Source organism: Leucopleurus acutus (assembly GCF_964270905.1).
Source record: "Leucopleurus acutus genome assembly, chromosome: 14".
Classification (NCBI taxonomy): domain Eukaryota; kingdom Metazoa; phylum Chordata; class Mammalia; order Artiodactyla; family Delphinidae; genus Leucopleurus; species Leucopleurus acutus.
The window spans coordinates 44,088,187-44,112,514 of NC_139156.1; the positions used below are offsets into that span (position 1 = coordinate 44,088,187).

A 24,328-nucleotide genomic window follows, 5' to 3' on the forward strand; every position below is an offset into this window, starting at 1 on the left:
TTCCCGTATGCTTGTTGGCCATATGGATACCCTGCACTACCAGGGAAGTCCCTTTTTTTCTTTTTCTATATGGATACCCAGTTGACCTAGCACCACCTATTGAAAAAATTTTTCCTTTTCCCTCCACTAGAATGTCACTGTGTTCACTTTTAATTTTTGAATTCCAAGTTTGCCATTTTCTTTCCATTTTCAGCACATTGATGAAGTTAAAATAAGTGCTCATGGTACCACTCAGATGTCACACACCATCACTTTTGCTTCTACATCAGAAGTGCTATTTGTTTATTCAAAACAGTGATAATATCCTAAATTGGGTTTAAAGGATATGTTGTCCATTTTTAAAATGTGCAATTTTCTGTAATGGAGCTTTGTAGAGCCCCAGGGAGCACCACTCACATTGAAATCTATGTGAATGGCGCCCCTTGGAGTTGGCACACATGGCCTGTGGGGCAAATGCAGCAGCCCTGAGTGCTGCTTGTAATAACTGGCAAATTATAAAAAAAACAAAACCAAAAACATGACCTTGGGACTCCCCTGGTAGCACAGTGGTTAAGAATCAGCCTGCCAATGTAGGGGACACGGGTTCGAGCCCTGGTCCGGGAAGATCCCACATGCCATGGAGCAGCTAAGCCCATGCGCCACAACTACTGAGCCTGCGCTCTAGAGCCTGCGAGCCACAACTAATGAGCCCGTGTGCCACAACTACTGAAGCCCGCGTGCCTAGAGCTCGTGCTCCGCAACAAGAGAAGTCACTGCAATGAGAAGCCCGCGCACCCCAACGAAGAGTAGGCCCCGCTCTCCGCACCTAGAGAAAGCCCGCATGCGCCCAGCAATGAAGACCCGATGCAGCCAAAAATAAATGAATAAATTAATTAAAATAAATAAGTAAATAAAACATGATCTTTTTCTATGCTCCAGCAATCCTCGTTTGTAAAACGAGGGTTATTTGTGTTCGATTACTGTGGTGCGCCACAAGTTTAAAGGGGTGGAGTAAGAAAGAAACTCTGAGGCAATCCATGTGGCTTTTCAGAATTTCCCAGCTCTTACAACCTTTTAATGTTTCATATTTGAGTTTATTTTTTATTTAGAAAGTAGTTTATTAATTTAACAAAAAAGAAAGAAAGTAGTTTGTGTCAGTCAAGATATTTTATACCAGTTCCTTCCTAGATCACACTTCTGTCCTAGGAGAAACTTTCTTTCTAGGGCTCCCTTGAGTGATCTAAACTTTAATGAACACATTCAGAAGGTGACCCTTGAGGCTCGTAGCTACTCTTATATGTATTTTCTTGGAGGCACAACTACTTGTAACCTATATCTTTTAAACTGTTGGGTTGGCCAAAAAGTTCATTCAGTTTGAAGTAAAAATAAAAGGCATGTTTTTCATTTTCATGAAGAACTTTATTGAACAATGTATTCACTAACCGAACGAACTTTTTGGCCAACCCAATATATCTTATAAAGTTACTTTTTTCCACAAATGAGTTCTCCTTGAATTTCATGCCCCAGTTCAATCATCAACAAATGTGCCTGACTAGTGACTTGTGAGGATTTTTATTACTATCATAATCTTATACCATTAAAAATAAATGTTTAAAACATTGGAGTTGGGACGAGAGTATAAAATCAGAGTCATGATCCCTATTAGAAAGGATGTGGAAGTGCTTAATAAACAAACTCCTGCTATAATTAGTTCAGCTGGTTAAATTGAGCTTGGAACAAGTAAGAAAAAAAAAAACTCAGTCCATGCCACAGACTGCAGCTCTGAGTATGCGTAGCTCTGTCACCAAGGATTGCCAGTGTTTGGAAGACAGCTTAACTTTGAGACTAAGTCAGCTCAGCACAAACCCCTAACTCCTCTTGGAAAAGCAGCCCAAAGCTACGTCCTGAAAGTAGGTCAGCAGCATCTTAAATAAACAATAAGGATGGCATATTTAGAGTTTTGCGGTCTCCTAAATCAGAAGAACCACAACAAAAAAGACTCACAAGAATTTTGTGTGGCTTTGGACACTTTGCTAGAATATCATACATTCTGTAAATTGAAAATAGTTGTGGCAGTGGCATGTGTTTTTGATACCTTAATGATTAATATTCTTTTGAGGTTCATTTCTAGATGTTATTATATGTTATTTAAAAGGCCACCCAGTCTTTTTTAAGTGACCTGCACTATTCTCTCAACACCTGTTATTAAGATTTTTTTTATTATATGCAGTCCGCATATCTGCATAGGGGAGTAATTAATTCTGATTCTATTGCCAAATCTAATCATTTACATTTTTAAAAATAAATTTATTTTATTTATTTATTTTTGGCTGCATTGGTCTTCGTTGCTGTGCGTGGGCTTTCTCTAGTTGCGGCGAGCAAGAGCTACTGTTCGTTGTGGTGTATGGGCTTCATTAGTTATGGTGCACAGGCTCAGTAGTTGTGGCTCGCAAGCTCTAGAGCGCAGACTCAGTAGTTGTGGTGCACGGGCTTAGTTGCTCCGCGGCATGTGAGATCTTCCCAGACCAGAGCTCGAACCCGTGTCCCCCGCATGGGCAGGCAGATTCTCAACCACTGTGCCACCAGGAAAGCCCCTGCATTTCTAAAAAATAGAAATTTGAGGTATCTATGCTCTGCTGATCACGCTCTTCCCTTTTTTTTTTTAATTGGAATACAGTTGCTTTACAATGTTGTGTTAGTTTCTGCTGTACAGCAAAGTGAATCAGCTATACGTATACATATATCCCCTCTTTGTTGGATTTCCTTCCCATTTAGGTCACCATAGAGCACTGAGTAGAGTTCCCTGTGCTGTATAGTTGGTTCTCATTAGTTATCTATTTCATACATAGTAGTGTATATATGTCAATCTCAATCTCCCAATCCATCCCACCCTGCCTTCTCCCCTTGGTATTCATATGTTTGTTCTCTACACCTGTGTCTCTATTTCTGTTTTGCAAGTAAGTTCTGTACCATTTTTCTAGATACCACACATGTGCATTAATATAGGATATTTGTTTTTCTCTTTCTGACTTAACTTCACTCTGTATGACAGTCTCTAGGTCCATCCACATCTCTGCAAATGGCACAATTTCATCCCTTTTTATGGCCGAGTAATATTCCATTGTATATATATACCACATCTTCTTTATCCATTCGTCTGTTGATGGACATTTAGGTTGCTTCCATGTCCTGGCTATTGTAAATAGAGCTGCAATGAACATTGTGGTACATGACTCTTTTTGAATTATGGTTTTCTCTGGATGTATGCCCAGGATTGGGATTGCTGGATCATATGGTAGTTCTATTTTTAGTTTTTTAAGGAACCTCCGTACTGTTCTCCATAGGGGTTGTATCAAGCTATTCCTTAAATTATATTGTTTAACTCAAACAATATCAAGCACCTTATATGAAAGGCATTGTTCTAAGTATTGTGGAGGAATTCATGAATAAAATGCAAAAAAGTCTTAGTTTTAAAATAATATTCTGGTAGAAGAGGAAAGGGAAGGAGGAAATTAGAATTTCTTGAGCATCTATTATATAGGCCAGGTATTAAGTTAGTTACTTCACTTATGTGTTTTCATTTAATTCTCAGTATAGTTCTTCCAGTGATGTTCCCATATGAGGCATTTGAGCAAGAGGTTAAGTGAGTTGCCCAAGGTCACATAGCTAGTAAGGGTCAGTAGCAAGGCCAGGTCTGACTCCAAAACTCATATTTTTGAAGTGGTCATTGAGAAGACAGCCACTGTTAAGGAGAATGGATAAAATTTGGGCACAGGGAGTTAGAAGGAAGGTTATTTTTAGAGAAGGAAAATTATGAAGGTCAGAAAACTTTAGTCATGTACAGGGAACATCCAAGTACGCAGGCTAGACCTGACTTAATGGTTCTCAAACTTTTTGGTCTCGGGACCCCCTTATATTAAAAGTATTGAGTGCCTCAAAGAGCTTTTGTTTGTATAGGCTATATGTATTAATATTTACCATATGAGAAATTTAAAAATATTTAGTAATTTAAAAATAACAATAAACCCATTGCATATTAAAATAATAAAATTTTTATTAAAGATAACTGTATGTTCCAAAACAAATAAAAGTAGAGTGTCATTGTTTTATACGTGTTCAGATCTCATTATAGTCAGGCTTATAAATGACAGTTGAATTCTCACATCTGCTCATGCATTCAATCTGTTACAGTATCAAATATTCTTAAACTGGAAAACTCCACTGTATACCCATGAGATAATTGAGAGTGAAAAAGGCAAATATCTTAGTTTTATTATGAAATTAATTTTGACCTCACAGACCTCCTGAAAGTGTTTTAGAAAACCCAAGGGCATTCTTTGGAGAATTACTTGGGATGTTTGTGAAGGGGAACCCAATTGAAAGTGTAGGGTTAGGACTAGATAATGAAAAGAGTTGGTTGAGTTTGGTCTTTAATAAGCAATGGCGAGCCACTGACATCTTCTAAGAAGAAAAATGAAATAAACCAAGCTGTGCTTTTAGAAGATTGTTATGCAGGTAATTCATAGAGTATTGGGAAGCAATTATAGTTGAACTGTAATAGATTTTTGAGGTAATGTAATAGGTATTAAGGTAGAATATATTATACTCTTCCTCTGACAAGATGAACTAGAGAAACGGGAGTCAAAATGAGCGTGGTGACTAGGAGACTAATAATCCCATTAATAAATATAGGGAACATAAAAAAGAAGCAAGCTTGGGAAGGAAAATAGTGAATTAAGTTTTGGAATATGTAAAAAAAAGTTTTACATTATTTTTTATTCTGAAATAATTTTAGTCTTACAGAAAATTTGCAAAAATAGTACAGAAAGGTCTCATATATCCTTCACCTAATTTCCCCTAATTTTTACAATATATATAACCATTGTACAGTTATCAAAATGAGGAAAGTAACAGTGATACAGTACTGTAAGCTATAAACTACAGACCTAATTCAGATTTTACCAGTTTTTCCACTGTTCTTTTGCTGTCCAAGGATCCAATCTGGGATCCCACATTGGATTTAGTTGTTGTGTCTCCTTAGTGTGTATGTGTATATCTATCTATCTATCTATCTATCTATATATATATATGTATCTCCTCTAATCTGTGACAGTTTCTCAGTCTTTCCTTGTCTTGCAAAAATTTTTAATAAAAAAGAAGATGCTTATAATATATGTAGTGGGGAAAAAACAGTGTCATTTCATCTCTCTTAAAATGCATAAGAACCTGAGTAAAACCATTATTTTTTCTTTAAAAAGTTGAAAAAATTATTGTAAAAAATTGAAACAGGGCTTCCCTGGTGGCGCAGTGGTTGGGAGTGCGGCTGCCGATGCAGGGGACACGGGTTCGTGCACCGGTCCGGGAAGATCCCACATGCCGTGGAGCGGCTGGGCCCGTGAGCCATGGCCGGTGAGCCTGCGCGTCCGGAGCCTGTGCTCCGCGACGTGAGAGGCCACAACAGTGAGAGGCCCGTGTACCGCAAAAAAAAAAAAAAAAATTGAAACAATGTAAAAGACATAAATAAAAAGTGACGGCCCACTGCCAGATATAACTACTGTTAATAGTTTGGTGTGTATTCTTTTTATTTTCTATGCATGTATAGTATTATGGGATCTCTTGAGCATACTTTTACCACATATATTTTTCACTCAAAAACTATATATATATATATATATATATATATTTTTTTTTTTTTTTTTTTTTTTTTTTTTTTTTTTTTTTGCGGTACGCGGGCCTCTCACTGCTGTGGCCTCTCCTGTCGCGGAGCACAGGCTCCAGACGCGCAGGCCCAGCGGCCATGGCCCACGGGCCCAGCCGCTCCACGGCACGTGGGATCCCCCCAAACCGGGGCACAAACCTGTGTCCCCTGCATCGTCAGGCAGACCCTCAACCACTGCGCCACCAGGGAAGCCCAAAAACTATATTATTTTTATACAACGTTCTTTGATGTCAACATATACATATCTCATTCTTTTTAGTGGCTGTAGTATCTCATAGTATGGTTATGTCATAGAACCATTCCCTTATTGATGGGCCTTTAGGTTATCCTCAGTCTTTCATAATTACACAGAATGCCTCACTAAACATCCATATCTATATCTATATCTATATATCTATATCTATCTATATATATATATATCTTTGTCTGTTTGGATGATTATTACTAGGAGGTGAAATTCCTGCATCAGAGATCATATGCATTTTCCACTTTCACCATTATTGCCAAATTTCCCTCCAAAAGGTTCTATCTCAACTAACACTCCCTCCAACAGCAAGTGACATGCTTATTTCCCGCCAATGCCATGGATGGAGGTGTTCTAATACGGTGACAGTGGTTTGGTTTGGGTAATGGCCTTATGGATGTTTGACTATTTATTCATTGCTCTCTCTTGTTTTTCCCTACAAAGCACTGTTTTGCTTTGTTTTGCTTTTGTAACACACACACACACAATAATTAAAAATGAATCGTTTTAGAAAGAGAAAAACAAATACCATAAGCTAACGCATATATATGGAATCTAAAAAAACGGTACTGATAAACCTAGTGGCAGCACAGGAATAAAGACGCAGACAGAGAATGGACTTGAGGACACAGAGGGGGAAGGGGAAGCCTGGGACGAAGAGAGAGAGTAGCATTGACATACATACACTACCAAATGTAAAATGGAATGCTAGCGGGAAGCTGCTGCAGAGCACAGGGAGATGAATTTGATGCCTTGTGATGACCTAGAGGGGTGGGATAGGAAGGGTGGGAGGGAGGCTCAAGAGGGAGGGGATATGGGGATATATGTATCCATATAGCTGATTCACTTTTTTGTACAACAGAAACTAACACAACATTGTAAAGCAATTATACTCCAATAAAGATGTGAAAAAAAAATGAATGGTTTTAAATGCTTTGTCTTTGAGACCTTTAACTGTTAATCAGCATGGGATAAATTGGATCTTATGAGGATCCTATGGACTTGAGCAACTTGTATAATTCAGTGTTAATTCTTAAAGAGTGGAGAGAAGAGCAAAGGAAGAGATTACTGATCCTAGCATTTCCTTTTGAAATAACATAAGAATCATTAAATTATTTTTAGTACTCCGTATGTGGCTGTGATGCTAGAAGTAGATAAATAAGAATGCCAGTTATGGTAGAGAAAGCATAAATCAGGTAATTCGGTGATTTCTGAAAAACTTTGTGTAAACTAAATCAAAAGGGAAAAGTATAAGTGGTCCTTGATTTCTTGTGTTTGTCTAAAAGCATATTGGCTTCTGAATAGACTAAGAGCAAAAAGGTGGGGTTTTGATTTGTTTGGTTATAGTTTTTGTTTGTTTTATATTTTCACCTCCTTAGCACAACTCAGAATTTTTCATTTTTCAAATTTAAGGTCTCTATTTTTGTAGGCAGGGGAGGGTGTGTATTGTGCCTTTTGTTTTCTGTTGGTCATTCTGTCTGGGCATATGCACCGTAGTTTCAGTTGCGTATTTCCAAACAGTGTAATAGGGCATATTTCCAGACATATTTTTTTTTTACTTTTTATTTTATATTGGGGTTTGGCGATTATCAATGTTGTGATAGTTTCAGGTACACAGAAAAGCGACTCAGCCATACATATACATGTATACATTTCTCCACCAAACTGCCATGCAGGCTGCCACATGCAGGCTGCCACATAACATTGAGCAGAGTTCCCTGTGCTATACAGTAGGTCCTTGTTGGTTATCCATCTTAAATATAGCAGCAGACACATATTTTGATAAAAATAACATTAGAAATTTAGACCCTCCTAAAAAAGTCTAGGATGCGTAAGTTTCCTCACCAAAGCACTTGTGTCAGTATTAGTAGTAATTTAATAATTGATGTGACTATTAAGAATGTTTGATGTACCATCAGCTGCCTCTTTCCTATAAGTGAGCTTTAAATAGACAACTTAAGAACCTGGCCTTGGCTTCACAGAGAACATGGTCCTGAGAAAAGGAGAAAGGCTGTGTGAGTTCACTGCCCAGGGCCCAGACACGGAACCTAGCACGTCCAGCTCTGTGCTCCCAGCTCTTCACTTTTTCTACCCACCTGCCTTCCTTTTAAAAATTAAAACAAAGCTTTTGAATTCTGATTATGATGTATATGTATAATGTATAATATATAATGTATGTTCACTCTGAAACAAGTAATAAAGTATTGAAAGTGATAAATGACAAAGTAAAGGCAACTGTAATCCTCAGAAAAAAAAAAAAAGAACCTGGCCTTGGGACTTCCCTGGTGGTCCAGTGGTAAAGAATCCACCTTCCGGGCTTCCTTGGTGGCACAGTGGTTAAGAATCCACCTGCCGATACAGGGGACATGGGTTCGAGCCCTGGTCCAGGAAGATCCCGCATGCCGCGGAGCAACTAAGCCTGTGCGCCACAACTACTGAGCCTGCGCTCTAGAGCCCGCGAGCCACAACTACTGAGCCCGCGTGCCACAACTACTGAAGCCCCCGCTCTAGAGCCCGTGCTCTGCAACCAGAGAAGCCACGACAATGAGAAGCCTGTGCACTGCAACAAAGAGTAGCCCCCGCTTGCTGCAACTAGAGAAAGCCCTTGAGCAGCAACGAAGACCCAGTACAGCAAAAAATTTTTAAATGTTTAAAAATTAATTAATTTTAAAAAAAAAAGGGGGGCTTCCCTGGTGGCGCAGTGGTTGAGAGTCCGCCTGCCGATGCAGGGGACACGGGTTCGTGCCCCGGTCCGGGAAGATCCCACATGCCGCGGAGCGGCTGGGCCCGTGAGCCATGGCTGCTGAGCCTGCGCGTCCGGAGCCTGTGCTCCGCAATGGTAGAGGCCACAGCAGTGAGAGGCCCGCGTACTGCAAAAAAAAAAAAAAAAAAAAAGGAATCCCCCTTCCAATGCAGGGAACATGAGTTTGATCCCTGGTCGGGGAACTAAGATCCCACATGCCGCGGGGCAACTAAGCCCATGCGCCGCAACTTCTGAGCCCGTGTGCTTCAACTTGAGAGCCTGTGTGCCACAAAACTACAGAGCCCACATGATCTGGAGCCCACGCACCACAACTGGAGAGAGAAAACCCACACGTGAAAACTAGAGAGAAGCCCCGCGTACCACAATGAAAGATCTCGCATACCGTAACAAAGATCCTGCATACCACAGCTAAGACCCACGCAGCCAAAAAAATAATAATAATAAAATTAATTAATTAATTTTTTTAAAAGAACCTGGCCTTTGCAGTTCAGTTGTTAGATTTTATCTTTCTCATCCTTAGGTCTAACTTCTATCAAGAGGTAAAATCAGGGCACAGAAATATAAGAACATGATAGTGAATATTTTTCTATACTATTTTGAAGGGATTTGAAAGAACAGTCTGACATTTGAAATTTGAACACAATTCAGGGCTATTCCATGTAAAACATGGTTTGGGTTTTTTTTATTAGTAAACAAAATAAATTTGTATGTATTTATGTATGATTTACTCGCATATACATTACTCCGTAAAATATATACATGCAAATCATGACAGTTTTTTAACCATAATTAGAGATTATTTTTTTTCTTAAATTATATTTAATTGAAGTGTAGTTGATTTACAATGTTGTGTTAATTACTGCTATACAACAAAGTGATGCAGTTATACATATATATATGTATATATAGATATATATACACACATTTTTTTTTTAATTTATTTATGGCTGTGTTGGGTCTTCATTGCTGCGCACGGGCTTTCTCTAGTTGTGGTGAGTGGGGGCTACTCTTCGTTGCTGTGCATGGGCTTCTCACTGCGGTGGCCTCTCCTGTTGTGGAGCACAGGCTCTAGGTGCGTGGGCTTCAGTAGCTGCAGCATGTGGGCTCAGTAGTTGGAGCTCATGGGCTCTAGAGCGCAGGCTCAGTAGTTGTGGTGCACGGGCTTAGTTGCTCCGTGGCATGTGGGATCCTCCCAACAAGGGATCGAACCCATGTCCCCTGCACTGGCAGGCGGATTCCCAACCACTGTGCCACCAGGGAAGTCCCTACACACACATTCTTATATATTCTTTTCCATTATGGTTTATCATAGGATCCTGAATATAGTTCTCTGTGCTATACAGTAGGACCTTGTTGTTTATCCATTCTATATATAAAAGCTTACACCTGGGGCTTCCCTGGTGGTGCAGTGGTTAAGAATCCACCTGCCAATGCAGGGGACATGGGTTCGAGCCCTGGTCCGGGAAGATCCCACGTGCCACGGAGCAACTAAGCCATGTGCCACAACTACGGAGCCTGCGCTCTAGAGCCCACGAACCACAGCTACTGAGCCTGCACGCTACAACTACTGAAGCCTGCGCGCCTAGAGCCCATGCTCCACAAGAGAAGCCACTGCAATGAGAAGCCTGTGCACTGCAACGAAGAGTAGCCCCCGCTCTCTGCAACTAAAGAAAGCCTGCACACAGCAACGAAGACCCAATGCAGCCAAAAATAAATTAATTAATTAAATAAATTTTTTAAAAAAATGCTTGCATCTGCTAACCCCAACCTCTCACTCCACCCCTCCCCCAACTCCCTCGCCCTTGGCAACCACCAATCTGTTCTCTATGTCCGTGATTCTGTTTCTGTTTCATAGGAGACTATCATTTTCTTATTAACTAGTTTTCCAGTTAAAGTAAGGGCCAAGAGGGACTTCCCTGGTAGTCCAGTGGTTAAGACTCCGTGCTCCCAATGCAGGGGACCTGGGTTCGATTCCTGGTCGGGGAACTAAGATCCCACATACCACGACTAAGCCTGCATGCTGCAACTAGAGAAGTCCACACGCCACAACTAGAAAAGCCCATATGCCACAACGAAGACCCAGCACAGCCAAAATAAATAAATAAAAATTTTAAAAAATTATCTCTTAAAAAAATAAAAATAAAATAAAATAAGGGCCAAGAAGTTCAATTTACCCATTTACACTAATGTTTGGAAAACTCAACATGATGAATCTTTTCAAAAGCAATCTCCTAAAAGACCAAATTAGAAAACAGTTAAGTAAAGCACAGTTATTCTAAAATGGGGCTATGGGGAATTCCCTGGTGGTCCTGTGGTTAGGACTCTGTGCTTCCACTGCAGGGGACCCAGGTTCGATCCTTGGTGGGGGAACTAAGACCCCACAAGCCACCTGGTGAGGAAATAAATAAATAAATAAAATGGGGCTATGACTTGGGAACTGCTCTTCCCCCAGTCATTTAAACTGGTTCAGTAATTGTATTCAGCTACTAGAGAATTGGATAGTTGTTATGAATCCTGTATTAACTTTACAATTTATTTGAATGCCTACTATGTGCCAGAGATTGCTGTATGCTTCATATGTATCATTTTACTTGTTTGTCATAGAAACTGTGGATGCAAGTCATAATATCACTTTGCATTAAAGAAAACTAAGGCTTATAGAGGAGGAAAAAAAGAGTTTTGCCCAAGATCATGAGGCAGATGAGTGATGGCACCTGGACTTGAGCTTCAAAGCCTTTCTTTTTTTGTTTGTTTGGGTTTTTTTTGCGGTACGCGGGCCTCTCACTGTTGTGGCCTCTCCCATTGCGGAGCACAGGCTCCAGATGCGCAGGCTCAGCGGCCATGGCTCACAGGCCCAGCCGCTCCGCGGCATGTGGGATCTTCCCGGACCGGGGCACGAACCCATGTCCCCTGCATCGGCAGGCGGACTCTCAACCACTGTGCCACCAGGGAAGCCCCAAAGCCCTGCTTTTTAATCACTGTCACTGAAATCTTCCTCTTTATTGTTTAACTATACCAGGACCAAAGAAGCTGCTAACTCTGTTTAGTTAATTCTTGTCAGGAAGAGAAGGACAGCAAGAACTGCGGGGAAAAATCAACAAAAAACAAAAATGAAAGTACTGAGGTATACTGGAAAAGACCAGAAGACTTGGAAGGAGACTTGAGTTTGCACTTGGCTCGGTTACTTAGCTCATATATCACTTTCTTAGGAAAGCCTTTCTCTACTCCTTTTTTGTCTCTATTAGGACACTGAACTGATTGCAATGATTCTAAGGTGTACCTCTTTTTCATTTTAACATTTCTAAAATCTGGACGCATCTTATAATTGTTGGTGTCTTAAAATTAATTGAGTGTTTATCCTTAATTATTGTGTGTATCCTTAATTATTGGTACGTAAAATAAGGATGTGATTTACCATTAATGGCATCTTAGATTTGATGAGTGCAGTATTTGTTTACATGTGTTCCCATGAAAATGTTTACATCAGTCCCATAGTTTTTAAATAACAGGTATATGCAGTGATTTTTCTGATTTCTGTTCTAATCCTCTTTTAAGCTCTAGCCCTGTATGTTGAATAAATTTTCCTTTGATTTCACAAGGATCACAGACTCAGTGTATCTACTTTCCAAATAAACATGTCTTCTAGTATATTCCCACATCTCAGTAAATGGTATCTACACCTGTAGAAGCTAAAAAGCTAGAAGTCCCACTGCCAGGGTTTGAATACCAGTTCCACCCTATACTAGTTCTGTGAGTACACAGTGAAGCATGTCACCTTTATTCTTCATTTGTAAAATGGGAAGCATAATAACACCTACCTCTCAGGATTATTAAGATGGTAAAACATCGAGTAAATGTTAGCTGCTGCTAGTCTTCAACATATATATTCGTGACCTTTCTCCTTCCTCTGTACATGTAATTCATCGTCAATCCTGTGATAAGTAGGCCTTTCACAATATCCCAGATCCATCCTCTTTTTTATCTGCTGCTTCTCCAGTCCAAGCCCCTGTTATAGCCTGTAATAACTAATCTGGTAGCTTCTCCTCTTTCCCATCTTTGATCCATTCAATACATAGACCAGTCAGAGCCATCTTTTAAATCAGATTATGCTACGTCTTAAAACCCCTCCCAATGCACTTGGTATAAAACCCCCAATCCTTAATATGGTGTATATTGTTCTCACTTTTCTGCCTGGCCTCTGCCTACTCTTTCATCCTCATCTTATGCCACTCTGCCTCACGTTATTCATTTCTCCCAAAACTGACTCCCACTCATCCTTTTGATTTCAGCTGAAATGTCACTTTCTCAAAGACATTCACTTATCTTCATAACTAAATTAGGTTCTTCAGTTCTAATATATAGTCTTTTATATTGAATTTACACCTTTCATAGTTGGTGGTGATCATTTCCTTCCCAACTGAAGGTAAATTATTTCCCCAAAGTCATAGAGCTAGTTATGGTAGGATTGGAATGCCAGCCTAGGACTGGCCAGCTAAAGCTGTGCCATTTCCATGATCCTTCCTTTGCTTCCTTGAGAGCAGAAAAGAGCATATGAATCAATGTGCTAGCCTTTAAAAATTTGGCCCAACTGCTCTCCTTTCTTTCCATTTAACCTTCATGTTGTTCCTTAAATATCCATCTCTCTGTGAGCCTTCACTCTCCCAAATTAGATTATAAACTGGTTGAAGTAGGATCTGTTTTTTATATATTATACACCTAGCATTTACATAAGTTACCCTGCATATAATAGATACTCAAAAATAGTTTGTCTTAGAGATGCTAAAGAAAAACAATTTTTTAATCCATTTAATTTTTTCAGGGTTTGGAGCTATCTCATGAAGGAATTTACTACCTCATTCCATATTCTTCTACCCATCAGTGACAATATATTTTACGTGTCCATATTGTGAATAGAACTGCCTAAAATGATTTTTAAATGAGTAGTTTGTGTCTTCATGGATTATTATGCTTGTTTCACTGGAAAAGAATTAACCTTAAGTATTTTTGCTTTGTTTCAGGAATTGAGTGATCTACAGCGCGACCCACCTGCTCACTGTTCGGCTGGACCTGTGGGAGATGACTGTAAGCTTTGCTCTCTTGCTAGGATTTTGCTACCATTAATAATACAGGTTTGAACACTTGTTAATGACTCCAAAACTCCTTTGTTTGTTTCAGTGTTCCACTGGCAAGCAACTATTATGGGGCCTGTAAGTATGATTCATTTGTGTGAAATTAATCCCCTCAGCCATCCTTCATTCTTGGCATTTCACCTTTTATCAGATGTTTTTGGCTAGGGTTGAACTTTCTTGTACTCTGAATCTCTCAGAAAGCAAAATGTGAGTAAAGGATTTATGATGATTTTCTAGAGCGCTGGTGGCAAATACTTGCTAGGAACACATTTACAACACTTTGCCAAATCCTTGATCATTATGCATAATAATGAATCACCCACAATTTGCAACCAGGCTGCGTGTTTATCTTTTTTTAAACACAGAAAGTCAGTTGTTCAGAACTAAGTGTAATTACTCTCACATCAACATTTTAGTAGGTTAGAAATAAGTCTAATTAACCCAATAATGGAATTCCTACAAGTAACAAGTATCAATTTGCAATAAGTTTCATCACTGTTCCTGTGTGTGAGAGGAACGGATAAAATATTGCAATGGCTCTATTGTTGCCACATCATGAATTTGCCTCTTTTGTTGCATTGTCCTGAACTCAGAATTACCTGCTATTCTATGACTGGCTTCTCTTCATACTTATTACCTTTGTTAAGATTATTTCCTCTACACCTGAGAAGCAGCCATGACTTTTCTTTCTGTGGGCAAAAATCTGATTGCATAAGAATGGGCACTGATAGCTCAAATCTACTTTCTGAGTAAAGACTGCATTAGTAACATGTTTCCGTTAACATCATTCTCTCCTCCCTCCCTTGAAAGATCTTTATCTAGTAAGCCATAGTGTTGTTTTTTGTTTTGTTTTGTTTTGTTTTGTTTTTTTGCGGTATGCGGGCCTCTCACTGTTGTGGCCTCTCCCATTGCGGACGCGCAGGCTCAACAGCCATGGCTCACGGGCCCAGCCGCTCCGCGGCATGTGGGATCTTCCCGGACCGGGGCACAAACCCGTGTCCCCTGCATCAGCAGGTGGAGTCTCAACCACTGCACCACCAGGGAAGCCCAGCCATAGTGTTTTTAATCATATGGCCTCATGCTTAGCTTTTAAAAAATACAACAGTTATTGAATTTTCAGAACAGGAGTCCTGAGCAAGTGTCTTAAATTACTAAATTGTTTTATTAAGTTAGTTTTTTAAAGGGTGAAGTGCAACATATTTATTTAACAACTTTTAATAAGAATCTAGTTATTTGATTTTCATTGCTTACCAAGAACCTTCAAAATAATATCAAGTCTTACCCTTACCATTTGAATTATAGCCCATCACAAATATTTCTCAGGTGAATCACATGTAGCAAATGGTTACAATTATGTTACTCATACCCTCTTTATTGTAGTAATGTAAATATGCCACTCAATAATATAATTTGAACATCTAAGAAGACCATATCTGTTGATTGTAATTAACTTACATTTTCTACATTCCTTATAATTCTTGATGAACTGGAATTAAACTATGTGTATAGTAAGAATAATTATATGGTACAGTCCTCTAATGTATATGTAGAAACTTAAGGAGGAAGTAATGATAGCCTTGCTGTTATTACCAAAATGTTAATATACATGATACTTTTAATTAAATATAAATGAATTAAAATAGAATTTAAGGTATTTTTGCTACTTTTTCCCCCTTTTCCTTTTTTTTAATCATCCTTTTTTTTTCTTGCTTGTAACATTATAAATATTTCCTAATTGCTATAAAGGGATATGGCCAAACTTAAATTCCTCTTGTAAAGTTCATTCCTAATTAGATAATTCTATGAAACTGAATTTATCTAGTTTTGTTTGGGGCTTTTTTGCATTTCCCACATTGTTTTGTAAACTGCTACTAAGTGAAGATTTGAGGTCTAAATTATGTAACAGTGTCACTTAGCCTTTTCTTTTCATAAGTTGGTCCTTTCAGTTCATCTCTATTCTTGCCCCTTAAAGGATCATGAGAACTTAAGTTTTATAATTAAGAAGAAAAACACTAGCCTCAACCCTTTTCTTTTATACTGATTACTGCTACAGAAAATTATTCTTTTCTCACAGCAGTCTTGTGTGTTTACTGATCTTTAACAGTCTATACTCATGAACAGATTTGTTTGGGCAAGTCACACCACTCCACTGTGTGTGTCCTATTTTTGTTTTGTTTTAAACTATGATGTTGGCATGATGTTGGAAAGTACTCCTTCATGCCTGCAAAGACAAACCTGTTTTTAAGGTAAATGATTTGAACTTATGACAAAATGATGGCATTTTTTTCAAACTGGTATATTTGGAGGGAATCATCTTGGGTTACTAATAATAAATATAGTAATCAAAACACTGATGTGATTATTTTGTAATTTCAGCCTGATAGCGCATATCAAGGTGGAGTCTTCTTTCTCACTGTACATTTTCCGACAGACTATCCTTTTAAACCACCAAAGGTACTTTTATTTTTATGATTGACGTGACTCCTGTGTCAGGGGTTTTACTCTCTATCCAGAGATATTTTCATGAAAAGACTGTGGGTAGGTTAGCATGTTCAAACTGTTCTGTAAAATCAATGAATCTAAAATGCTTTCTTACTCAAATATTGTATTATGTCTGTAAACAGAAGGCAGTATCTGTTAGGCTAGAAATTAGCTTCCCTACCTGTCTTTCCCTCTGCATTAGGTATGTGTAGTTTGGGAAGTTTTTATGGTCAAGAGTTAGACTTTTCCATTCAGGGGATTATCTTTCCTAGGTTGACCCTTCTTTCTCAGTTTTTAAGTATTCAACAAACATTTATTGAGCACCTACCATGTTCTGTTGCATTGGGAAATACAAAAGTAAAAAGACATAGCCCTTTTGTTTAGTGAGGAAAGATTAAAACACATTCTTATTAAATTTAGCTTAAATCTAAAGAGGAAGCCAACAAATGATGGGGGTGTCAATGAGGGAGAAAATCATTAACAAATTCTGTCACTGAGGAAATATTTACTTTAGATTTTTAAAAACACCTAATTAACATTACATATGAAACGATGTAACAACTCTCGTGGAAGATTAGAATTCTTGGTGGATTTCTTAGGGCAGGTAATAAGCTGGGGCCCCTCAACTTTCCTCTGGAATAAGGTCAGCAGCCTATTTCTAGATCCAGGTATCAATTGATAATCAAATTAAGAAAAGGATTGCTTTGAGGGTTGATGAAAGCCATGGTTAATTACTTCAGGTGCTACTCAACCAGTCATACCACCTATTATAGACTTACTTATCACACTTTCCAAAATACTCCTCAATTCCTTGGGGTTGGGGAGAGCAGAAAACTGACTTTGCTTTCACATTATCAGTAGCTAAAGCCACGTGCACATAAAGTAGATGCTCATCCAATTTGTGTTGAATACATCTCTCCTCTAAGATCACATAAAATTGAGGACATTTTACTCTAGAGCAAATTGGTTCTGTTTGCTTTCATAGTTCATGGATTGTCACAGTTTTGTTTTGTTTTATGTTTAGATTGCTTTCACAACAAAAATTTACCATCCAAACATAAACAGTAATGGAAGTATTTGTCTTGATATCCTGAGGTCACAATGGTCACCAGCTCTGACTGTATCAAAAGGTAATTTCATTTATCAGATTTACAACAGTTGATAACAGTGAGACAGGAAAAATACAGCAGAAATATCTTAGGGACCAAAGTTTAAAAAAACCAATCTACTGTGTTTTCTTCTGCTTTGCTTTTGCTTTGCTTTCATAGCTTTTATATTACTCTTGCTTGGGGGGGTTGATGGACAGATCTAAATGATGAAATGAGAGAAATTTAAAATGTTAGAACTAGGAATTTGGGGATAAGACTGTTGACATTTCACCCCTTTAGTTTGGGCTTTATCTTTAAAAAGAAAGAGACAGGGACAGAGAGAGAGACACAGAAGTAAAAACAAGATTTTAGAACCAGATGTCCCATTCATTAAATGGAATTATTTGTTGACATGATGAGTAAAGCTTTACATCTCCTTTACTTCATCTCAGAGGAAATGTCAGATTGGCAGATAAAGTAAATGATTTAAAATGAAAGACAGGAATTCCCTGGCAGTCCAGTAATTAGGACTCCACGCTTTCCCTGCCGAGGGCCCAGCTTCAGTCCCTTGTTGGGGAACTAAGATCCCACAAGCTGCATGGTGTGGCCAAAAAAATGAAAGACATATTTCACACTTTAGAGTAATGTAGTATATATAGCATGTTAGTCTAAACTTCAAATAATCAGTAGCATCATTGTAAGGACTGATACATAATCCATGCAGATTCTCAACTTTCACAGTTGCATAGCATTATTCTTGCTAAATTATGAGATGTGTATATAGGGCATCTGAAGCCGTTTGTTTCATTAGCTAATGTTATTTGCTTTGCCAGCCTCTTAATTTTGTCTTGTTTCTCTAACAGAAAAGAGCCTGAGTTATTGTTTTGAGTTAGAACCATCTACCCCTGAAAGCAACTTGGTAGTTTTCCCTTTTTATAAAATTTAAGAAAACTGTTTCTCTTGAAGGATTTGGGGGAGGAATCCATGGTCATTAAAAAAAAATTTTTTAATAAACCCTACCTGAATATATAGCTTGTTTTAAAAATTGATAAGGTTTAGAGGAAGCAGTGTCCATAGCCATGATTATTTCAAGTATTAGATAAGTAACAGCCGTTCAGATTGGTTAGTTATTCATGAATGGCAATTTTTCTGATCTAACGTATCCCTATAAAACGTTCATGTAGATTCTAGTGTTCTTTTAAAAATCTTTCACATACTATAACTGTTACACACTAGATATAGGAAAGATACTGTGTCATAGCGTTTTTCAAATTAATATTCTGTTTCCTGGAATAGGATCACAAAATGAAATTCATTTAGCATATGCAGCTAAATACTTAGAGAGCGCAGACTGCCGGATGTTGAATACTTACCTTCTGCCGTTGGTCGCTTTTTATAAAAAATAGTTTTGTTAGTTTCTAGAAACTGTCCTTTAAGAACAGTTTCAAACAGCCTCAGTTTCCTCATATGTCAAATGGGGATTATAATAGTATTACCACATATGGTTACTATGCAAGTAGCACATAGTAAGCATTCAAATGAATGTTATATATTGTTATCTTTTTCCTTATCTGAAAACATTTGATTTGTGTGCATAATAGTGAAATCAGGGCACAGGGCTCTTGGCAGCAGGAGTGGGGAGATGAGGAACTTCCCTCTTGCCTATTTTATAAAGTAGCTTATATTTTCTTTATTTGTACATTTTTCACTTTTTAATATTTTAAATGTCTTATTTCACTTTTTATCATGAGTTTAGTTTGGAAACTTTCTGGAGGTGTGAGCCCAGATAACTTACCCAGTTGGTTTAATATACAGGCTTGAAATTCCATTGGACAGATGAAAGTTTAAAAAGATGAATGAAATAGTTTTTGTTAGCCCGTAGCACCCCCTTTCCAAGTCATTAAAAATCAACTCTGGGCTTCCCTGGTGGCGCAGTGGTTGAGAATCTGCCTGGACACGGGTTCGAGCCCTGGTCTGGGAGGATCCCACATGCCGCGGAGCAACTAGGCCCGTGAGCCACAACTACTGAGCCTGCGCGTCTGGAGCCTGTGCTCCAGAACAAGAGAGGCCGCGATAGTGAGAGGCCCGCGCACCGCGATGACGAGTGGCCCCCACTTGCCACAACTAGAGAAAGCCCTCGCACAGAAACGAAGACCCAACACAGCAAAAATAAATAAATAAATTAATAAACTCCGACCCCCAACGTCTTCTTTAAAACAAACAAACAAAAAAAGAATCAACTCTGCCTTCCTTATAAATTCACCTTTGGATTTGTAAGAGTAGGAAAAGATAAAGGAACATAGTAGAGGAAGGTGAAGATGGAATGTTGTTCCAAAGATACCATGTATCCCCTCAGAAGTGGTGGCATGGAAGCAGACAAATGAGGAACCAGAGTCCTTGTTTCCTTCTTTTTCAGACACTTAGTTGTTTATTTTTTTAAGTGTAGCTATTTGCATTAGGATTTTGATACAACATGCAAGAAACAACTACTATAATTTATCAATTTTCATTTATATTTAAAAATATACAAGTTATATAATGATAGCTGTGCCTATTTATTTATTTATTTTGTGGTGCGAGAGCCCCTCACTGTTGCGGCCTCTACCGCCGTGGAGCACAGGCTCCGGACACGCAGGCCCAGCGGCCATGGCTCACGGGCCCAGCCGCTCCGCAGCATATGGGATCCTCCCGGACCGGGGCACGAACCCGCGTCCCCTGCATCGGCAGGCGGACTCCCAACCACTGCACCACCAGGGAAACCCATGCCTATTATTTTTAAATGCATTTGCCATAAATAATGTACATGGAATAAAAAAAATTCACTGAAAATAATCTTACAGATATTCCTTCTTTAGCTCTAAGCCCAAGTAAAACAGTGCATGAGCTTCATCTCCCAAAGCGGTTTGAACTGTTAACTGTAATTTGATTGCTTTACCTTGAACTGTTTAGGACACAGATTTTCTGCATTAAAGTAGAATAAAAGTGGACAGTTTTCTTATTAAAGTAAAAAAATATCTCTAAGAAACATCTAAAGTTAGGATGCTATTCTAATATTTTTCCAACTATGTACCATCCGGGGTATATGTGTGTTACCTAAAAAATATTTTTGTAGAGAACTCTTGAGTTTAAAAGTTAATAGCTACTTTGGAGGTTCACATTTTTAAAATAAATAGAAATTCAAATAGAATTTAAAATTGCAAAAGTGATAATAATTTTGTATTATATACACTGGTAATTTTGTAATGTATAAAATTTAAGATATTTGCTGTCAACCAAAATTAATCTCAAATGTAATTTAATGTGTTCATTTTGTTTTTTTCTTTGTAAGTTTATTGTCTGTTCAGTAAAATTATTTTCACATGTGTAATTCATATAAAGTAGAAAGATCATTACTTAATATGATGTTCTCTTTTAAATCTAGTTTTATTGTCCATATGTTCTCTGCTTTGTGACCCTAATCCAGATGACCCCTTAGTACCAGATATTGCACAAATCTATAAATCAGACAAAGAAAAGTAAGTGTTTGCTTATATTAGTTTCTATTTGGGTGCATTTCTATGTAGTCTGCCAAAACATAAGTATTATCAATGTATTGAAGTACATTTAGTTATGCTTATTGTGTTTATGTTAAGTTTGTTTATCTATCCAGTGGAGTAAACCTTTCTTTTTAAATTCTATTAACTCCTTTTACAAAAAATCTCATCCCTTCCCACTTGTTGTTTCATCCTATACTATTTAATAGTACTTGTTCTGCATTTACATAGTATGCATGTTTTTTGATAGTCACTATCAAACTATCTATAATTCTAAGTAGTAAATTTACAATTTAAAAAGTTGATAATTGGAAATTACTGAATATCATATTCCTTGCCTTCTCCCAGGAAAAGTTATCCTTAACTACCCCTAAACTGACCTAATTTTCAAGGTGCTACATCTTGCTGGCACCATTGATTCATTTGCATTTTACAGATAATGACCATTCAGGGTTGTCATTTACAGATTTGTATTAGAAATTGATTTCTTTATTTCGTTGTGTATAACTTAGGTACGTTTTCATATAGGTTGTAAAGAGATCCATTAGTTTAAAAAATCGCTCATGTTTTCTGTTTTATTTATGCATGAACCTAAGTCACATTGACCCAGTAATTGGTGTATGTATGATTATTGCAGTTAAGCATAAAAAAGGTATACAGTTTTACATAGATCTTCTAAAAGATTTAATTTGTATGTTTTTACTATATCCCTTTTGTATGTCTACAGATACAACAGACACGCAAGAGAATGGACTCAGAAATATGCAATGTAAAATCAAAAAAATTTTCATATATACCAGAGTACTGTAAAATCTAGGTTTTTTTCAACATTAGCAGTAAATCGAGCACCCTTTACTGTTTCATTGTACCATGAAATCCTTTGATTTTTACCCATTTTAAATGTATTTCTGAAGCAAGACAAAACAAACTTCCAAAAATATTCTTGAGACTGTGATGAGAGCATTTATCATTTTGTATGCATTGAGAAAGACATTTATTATGGTTTTTAAGATACTTGGACATCTGCATCTTCAGCTTACAAGATCTACAATGCATCTGAAAAGCAACCAAATTATTTTTTGCTGAAACTAGATGTTTTTACATGAAAAATACTGTATGTGTTGTCTAAGATGTCGTCAGTTATATAAATCTGTATTCAGATTTCATTCTTTGTTAGCTCACTTTATAATTTGTATTTTTTTACTGTATAGACTAAATATATTCTATTTACATGTATGTCAACTCGTTACTTTTTTCCTGTGAACAGTATTGAAAAAACCCAACAGCTGATAATGAAATGAATTAACTGTCCGTCTCCCTTGTCTTAGGGTATTCTGTAGATTGATTGCAGATTCCTTAAACCTGAAATGATCTTTACACTGTAATTCTCAGTATACTGATTATGGAGAAACACTTGTTTTGATTTTGTTATACTTGACTTAACTTTATTACAATGTGAATTAATTGCACTGCTAAGTAGGAAGACGTGTAACTTTTATTTGTTGCTATTCACATCAGAATTTTTTTCTGTATAGGCAATATTATATTGACACCTTTTACAGATCTTAATGTAGCTTTTTCCATTTAAATAAAATGCTTTTTCTACTATTTGTCTTGATTACTTAAAAAGATAAAAAATTACTTTATAAGTAAGGATCAATACTCTATATAAAATTTTGCATGGAAATTAATTCCAAATTGTAAGAATGAAGTCTGTTGTATTTGGCACTAATCACCATTAATTATATAAATTTTATTGCTTTAGGTTTGTATTGATATCTGTTTACTAAATTGTCAATCTAGAGGATGATATACACTGGTCCCTTGTTATTGAAAAGAATTTAGGATATGTTGGCATTTGTCTTGGATCACATCTAAAATGAATTATTTTCTAAGGTACTGAGATGAATGTAAGACAGTGTCACCTACATTGAAGAAAAGTCTTTATAGACCTGAAGAATAATTAGGTAATTCATTAAAATGCCCCTCTAGATATAACTGATGTTGTATTTCTTAACATTTTAAAATCTAGAATTTCTAAAATAGAATTTTAATGCCATCACAGTTTGAAAGAGGACATCCATTTTTTACCGTAGAAGTTATACAGAAAATTCTAAAATGACACTTTCCCTCTGTTTTATAAATTGTCAGTTAAAACGATTTAAATGAGCAGGTTATCTTTGCAGATTTTAAAGAAAGCTAGAAAGTTCTAATGTTTTAACTTGGAAAAAAAATGTCTCTAATTATTAGCATGCTTACCAAACTTGAGTGTCATTTTTAAGAAGAGTTGTAGCTCTTCTGATTATTTCAGTAGCTGTATAAGTGTACAAAAATCTGTGATGGGTGTAGTCATTAGCAAAGAATGTAAATCACTTAAGTATTTTACCATGGTTCATTATTATAAAGCACAAAATAACCCATTGTTAAAAAATGTGTTTTTATAAATGAATGTAAAATAATTAAATGAATTGTGAAATGGATGTTTAAGAAAATATAGGTTTAAAAAGTAACTATATTAAGTGATGTCTTGAAACAGCCATATCATGAAGAATACTACTATGTTATTATAAGCTACATTGGCCCAGAATTTGAACACTCAACATCATTAGATTTAAGTATTTAGTATATTTTGATAATAAAGGGTTTTGTTTCTTGAATATCTTTCACTTTTTAAAAAACTTTTGTGTGGCATTTATTTTTGGAAATGTCTTTTTTTTTTCTGTATTAAAGTTTTGAAACTTGCCTAACACTAACTCTGTTTGCCTTTGCTTACCTCTGAATTGTACAACCACTCTCTTGAGGAGTGAGCACAAGTTCTCATAATTAATTTAAAAATCTTAGAAGTTCAGCAATGGCATAATGATCAGCCAGATCAGTATTTTGGGTTTGTTGTTTTGTTTAATTCTAACAAAGGGTACATCAGTTACCTAACTGTAAATCCGAAGCCAAGGACCTTCCTCCATAGATCAACCATTAATTTAAGGACCTCCTGGGAGTGAGGAAAATGGAAAGTCTTTTGGAGTTTTACGATCCTACCTCTTGAAGTCTTGGATTCTGAACACTCGTAACTGCCACATACAATAAATCCATGATACAGGCTGTAAGGGGTAACCTCACGCTCATCCCCCCAACTATCTCTAATTCCTGAACAAGCTTTACACATGCATATGTAAATCATATACAATTATTCATTTTTGCTTTACGTTATACCCCCACCCCTCCATGAACTCTGTTAGGGAAAATTTTAAATTTACTTTGTCAGTTAAGCAATTTCAAAGGATCAAAAGGTATTAGGTGAGAAACACAAACACAAAGCACCAGGGCAACCCTAAGAGTTAATATTCAGAGTAACTTTTGGGGCTTCCCTGGTGGTGCAGTTGTTAAGAATCCG

At 37.3% G+C, this 24,328-nt stretch overlaps 1 protein-coding gene across 2 annotated transcripts in view; it reads left to right on the forward strand.

Moving 5' to 3' along the window:
- Positions 1-23,594, forward strand: part of UBE2D1 (ubiquitin conjugating enzyme E2 D1) — a 35,900-nt gene extending 12,306 nt beyond the window's left edge. The window contains exons 2-7 of one of the 2 annotated variants that reach the window (XM_082853907.1): positions 13,725-13,788; positions 13,882-13,913; positions 16,212-16,289; positions 17,341-17,446; positions 20,826-20,919; positions 21,665-23,594. In XM_082853907.1, coding sequence (XP_082710033.1) covers positions 13,725-13,788; positions 13,882-13,913; positions 16,212-16,289; positions 17,341-17,446; positions 20,826-20,919; positions 21,665-21,710 — 420 coding nt within the window. In that variant the 3' untranslated portion in view covers positions 21,711-23,594. The remainder of the gene's footprint in view (positions 1-13,724; positions 13,789-13,881; positions 13,914-16,211; positions 16,290-17,340; positions 17,447-20,825; positions 20,920-21,664) is intronic. The other variant, XM_082853908.1, reaches the window with a different exon arrangement.
- The last annotated feature ends 734 nt before the right edge of the window (positions 23,595-24,328 follow it).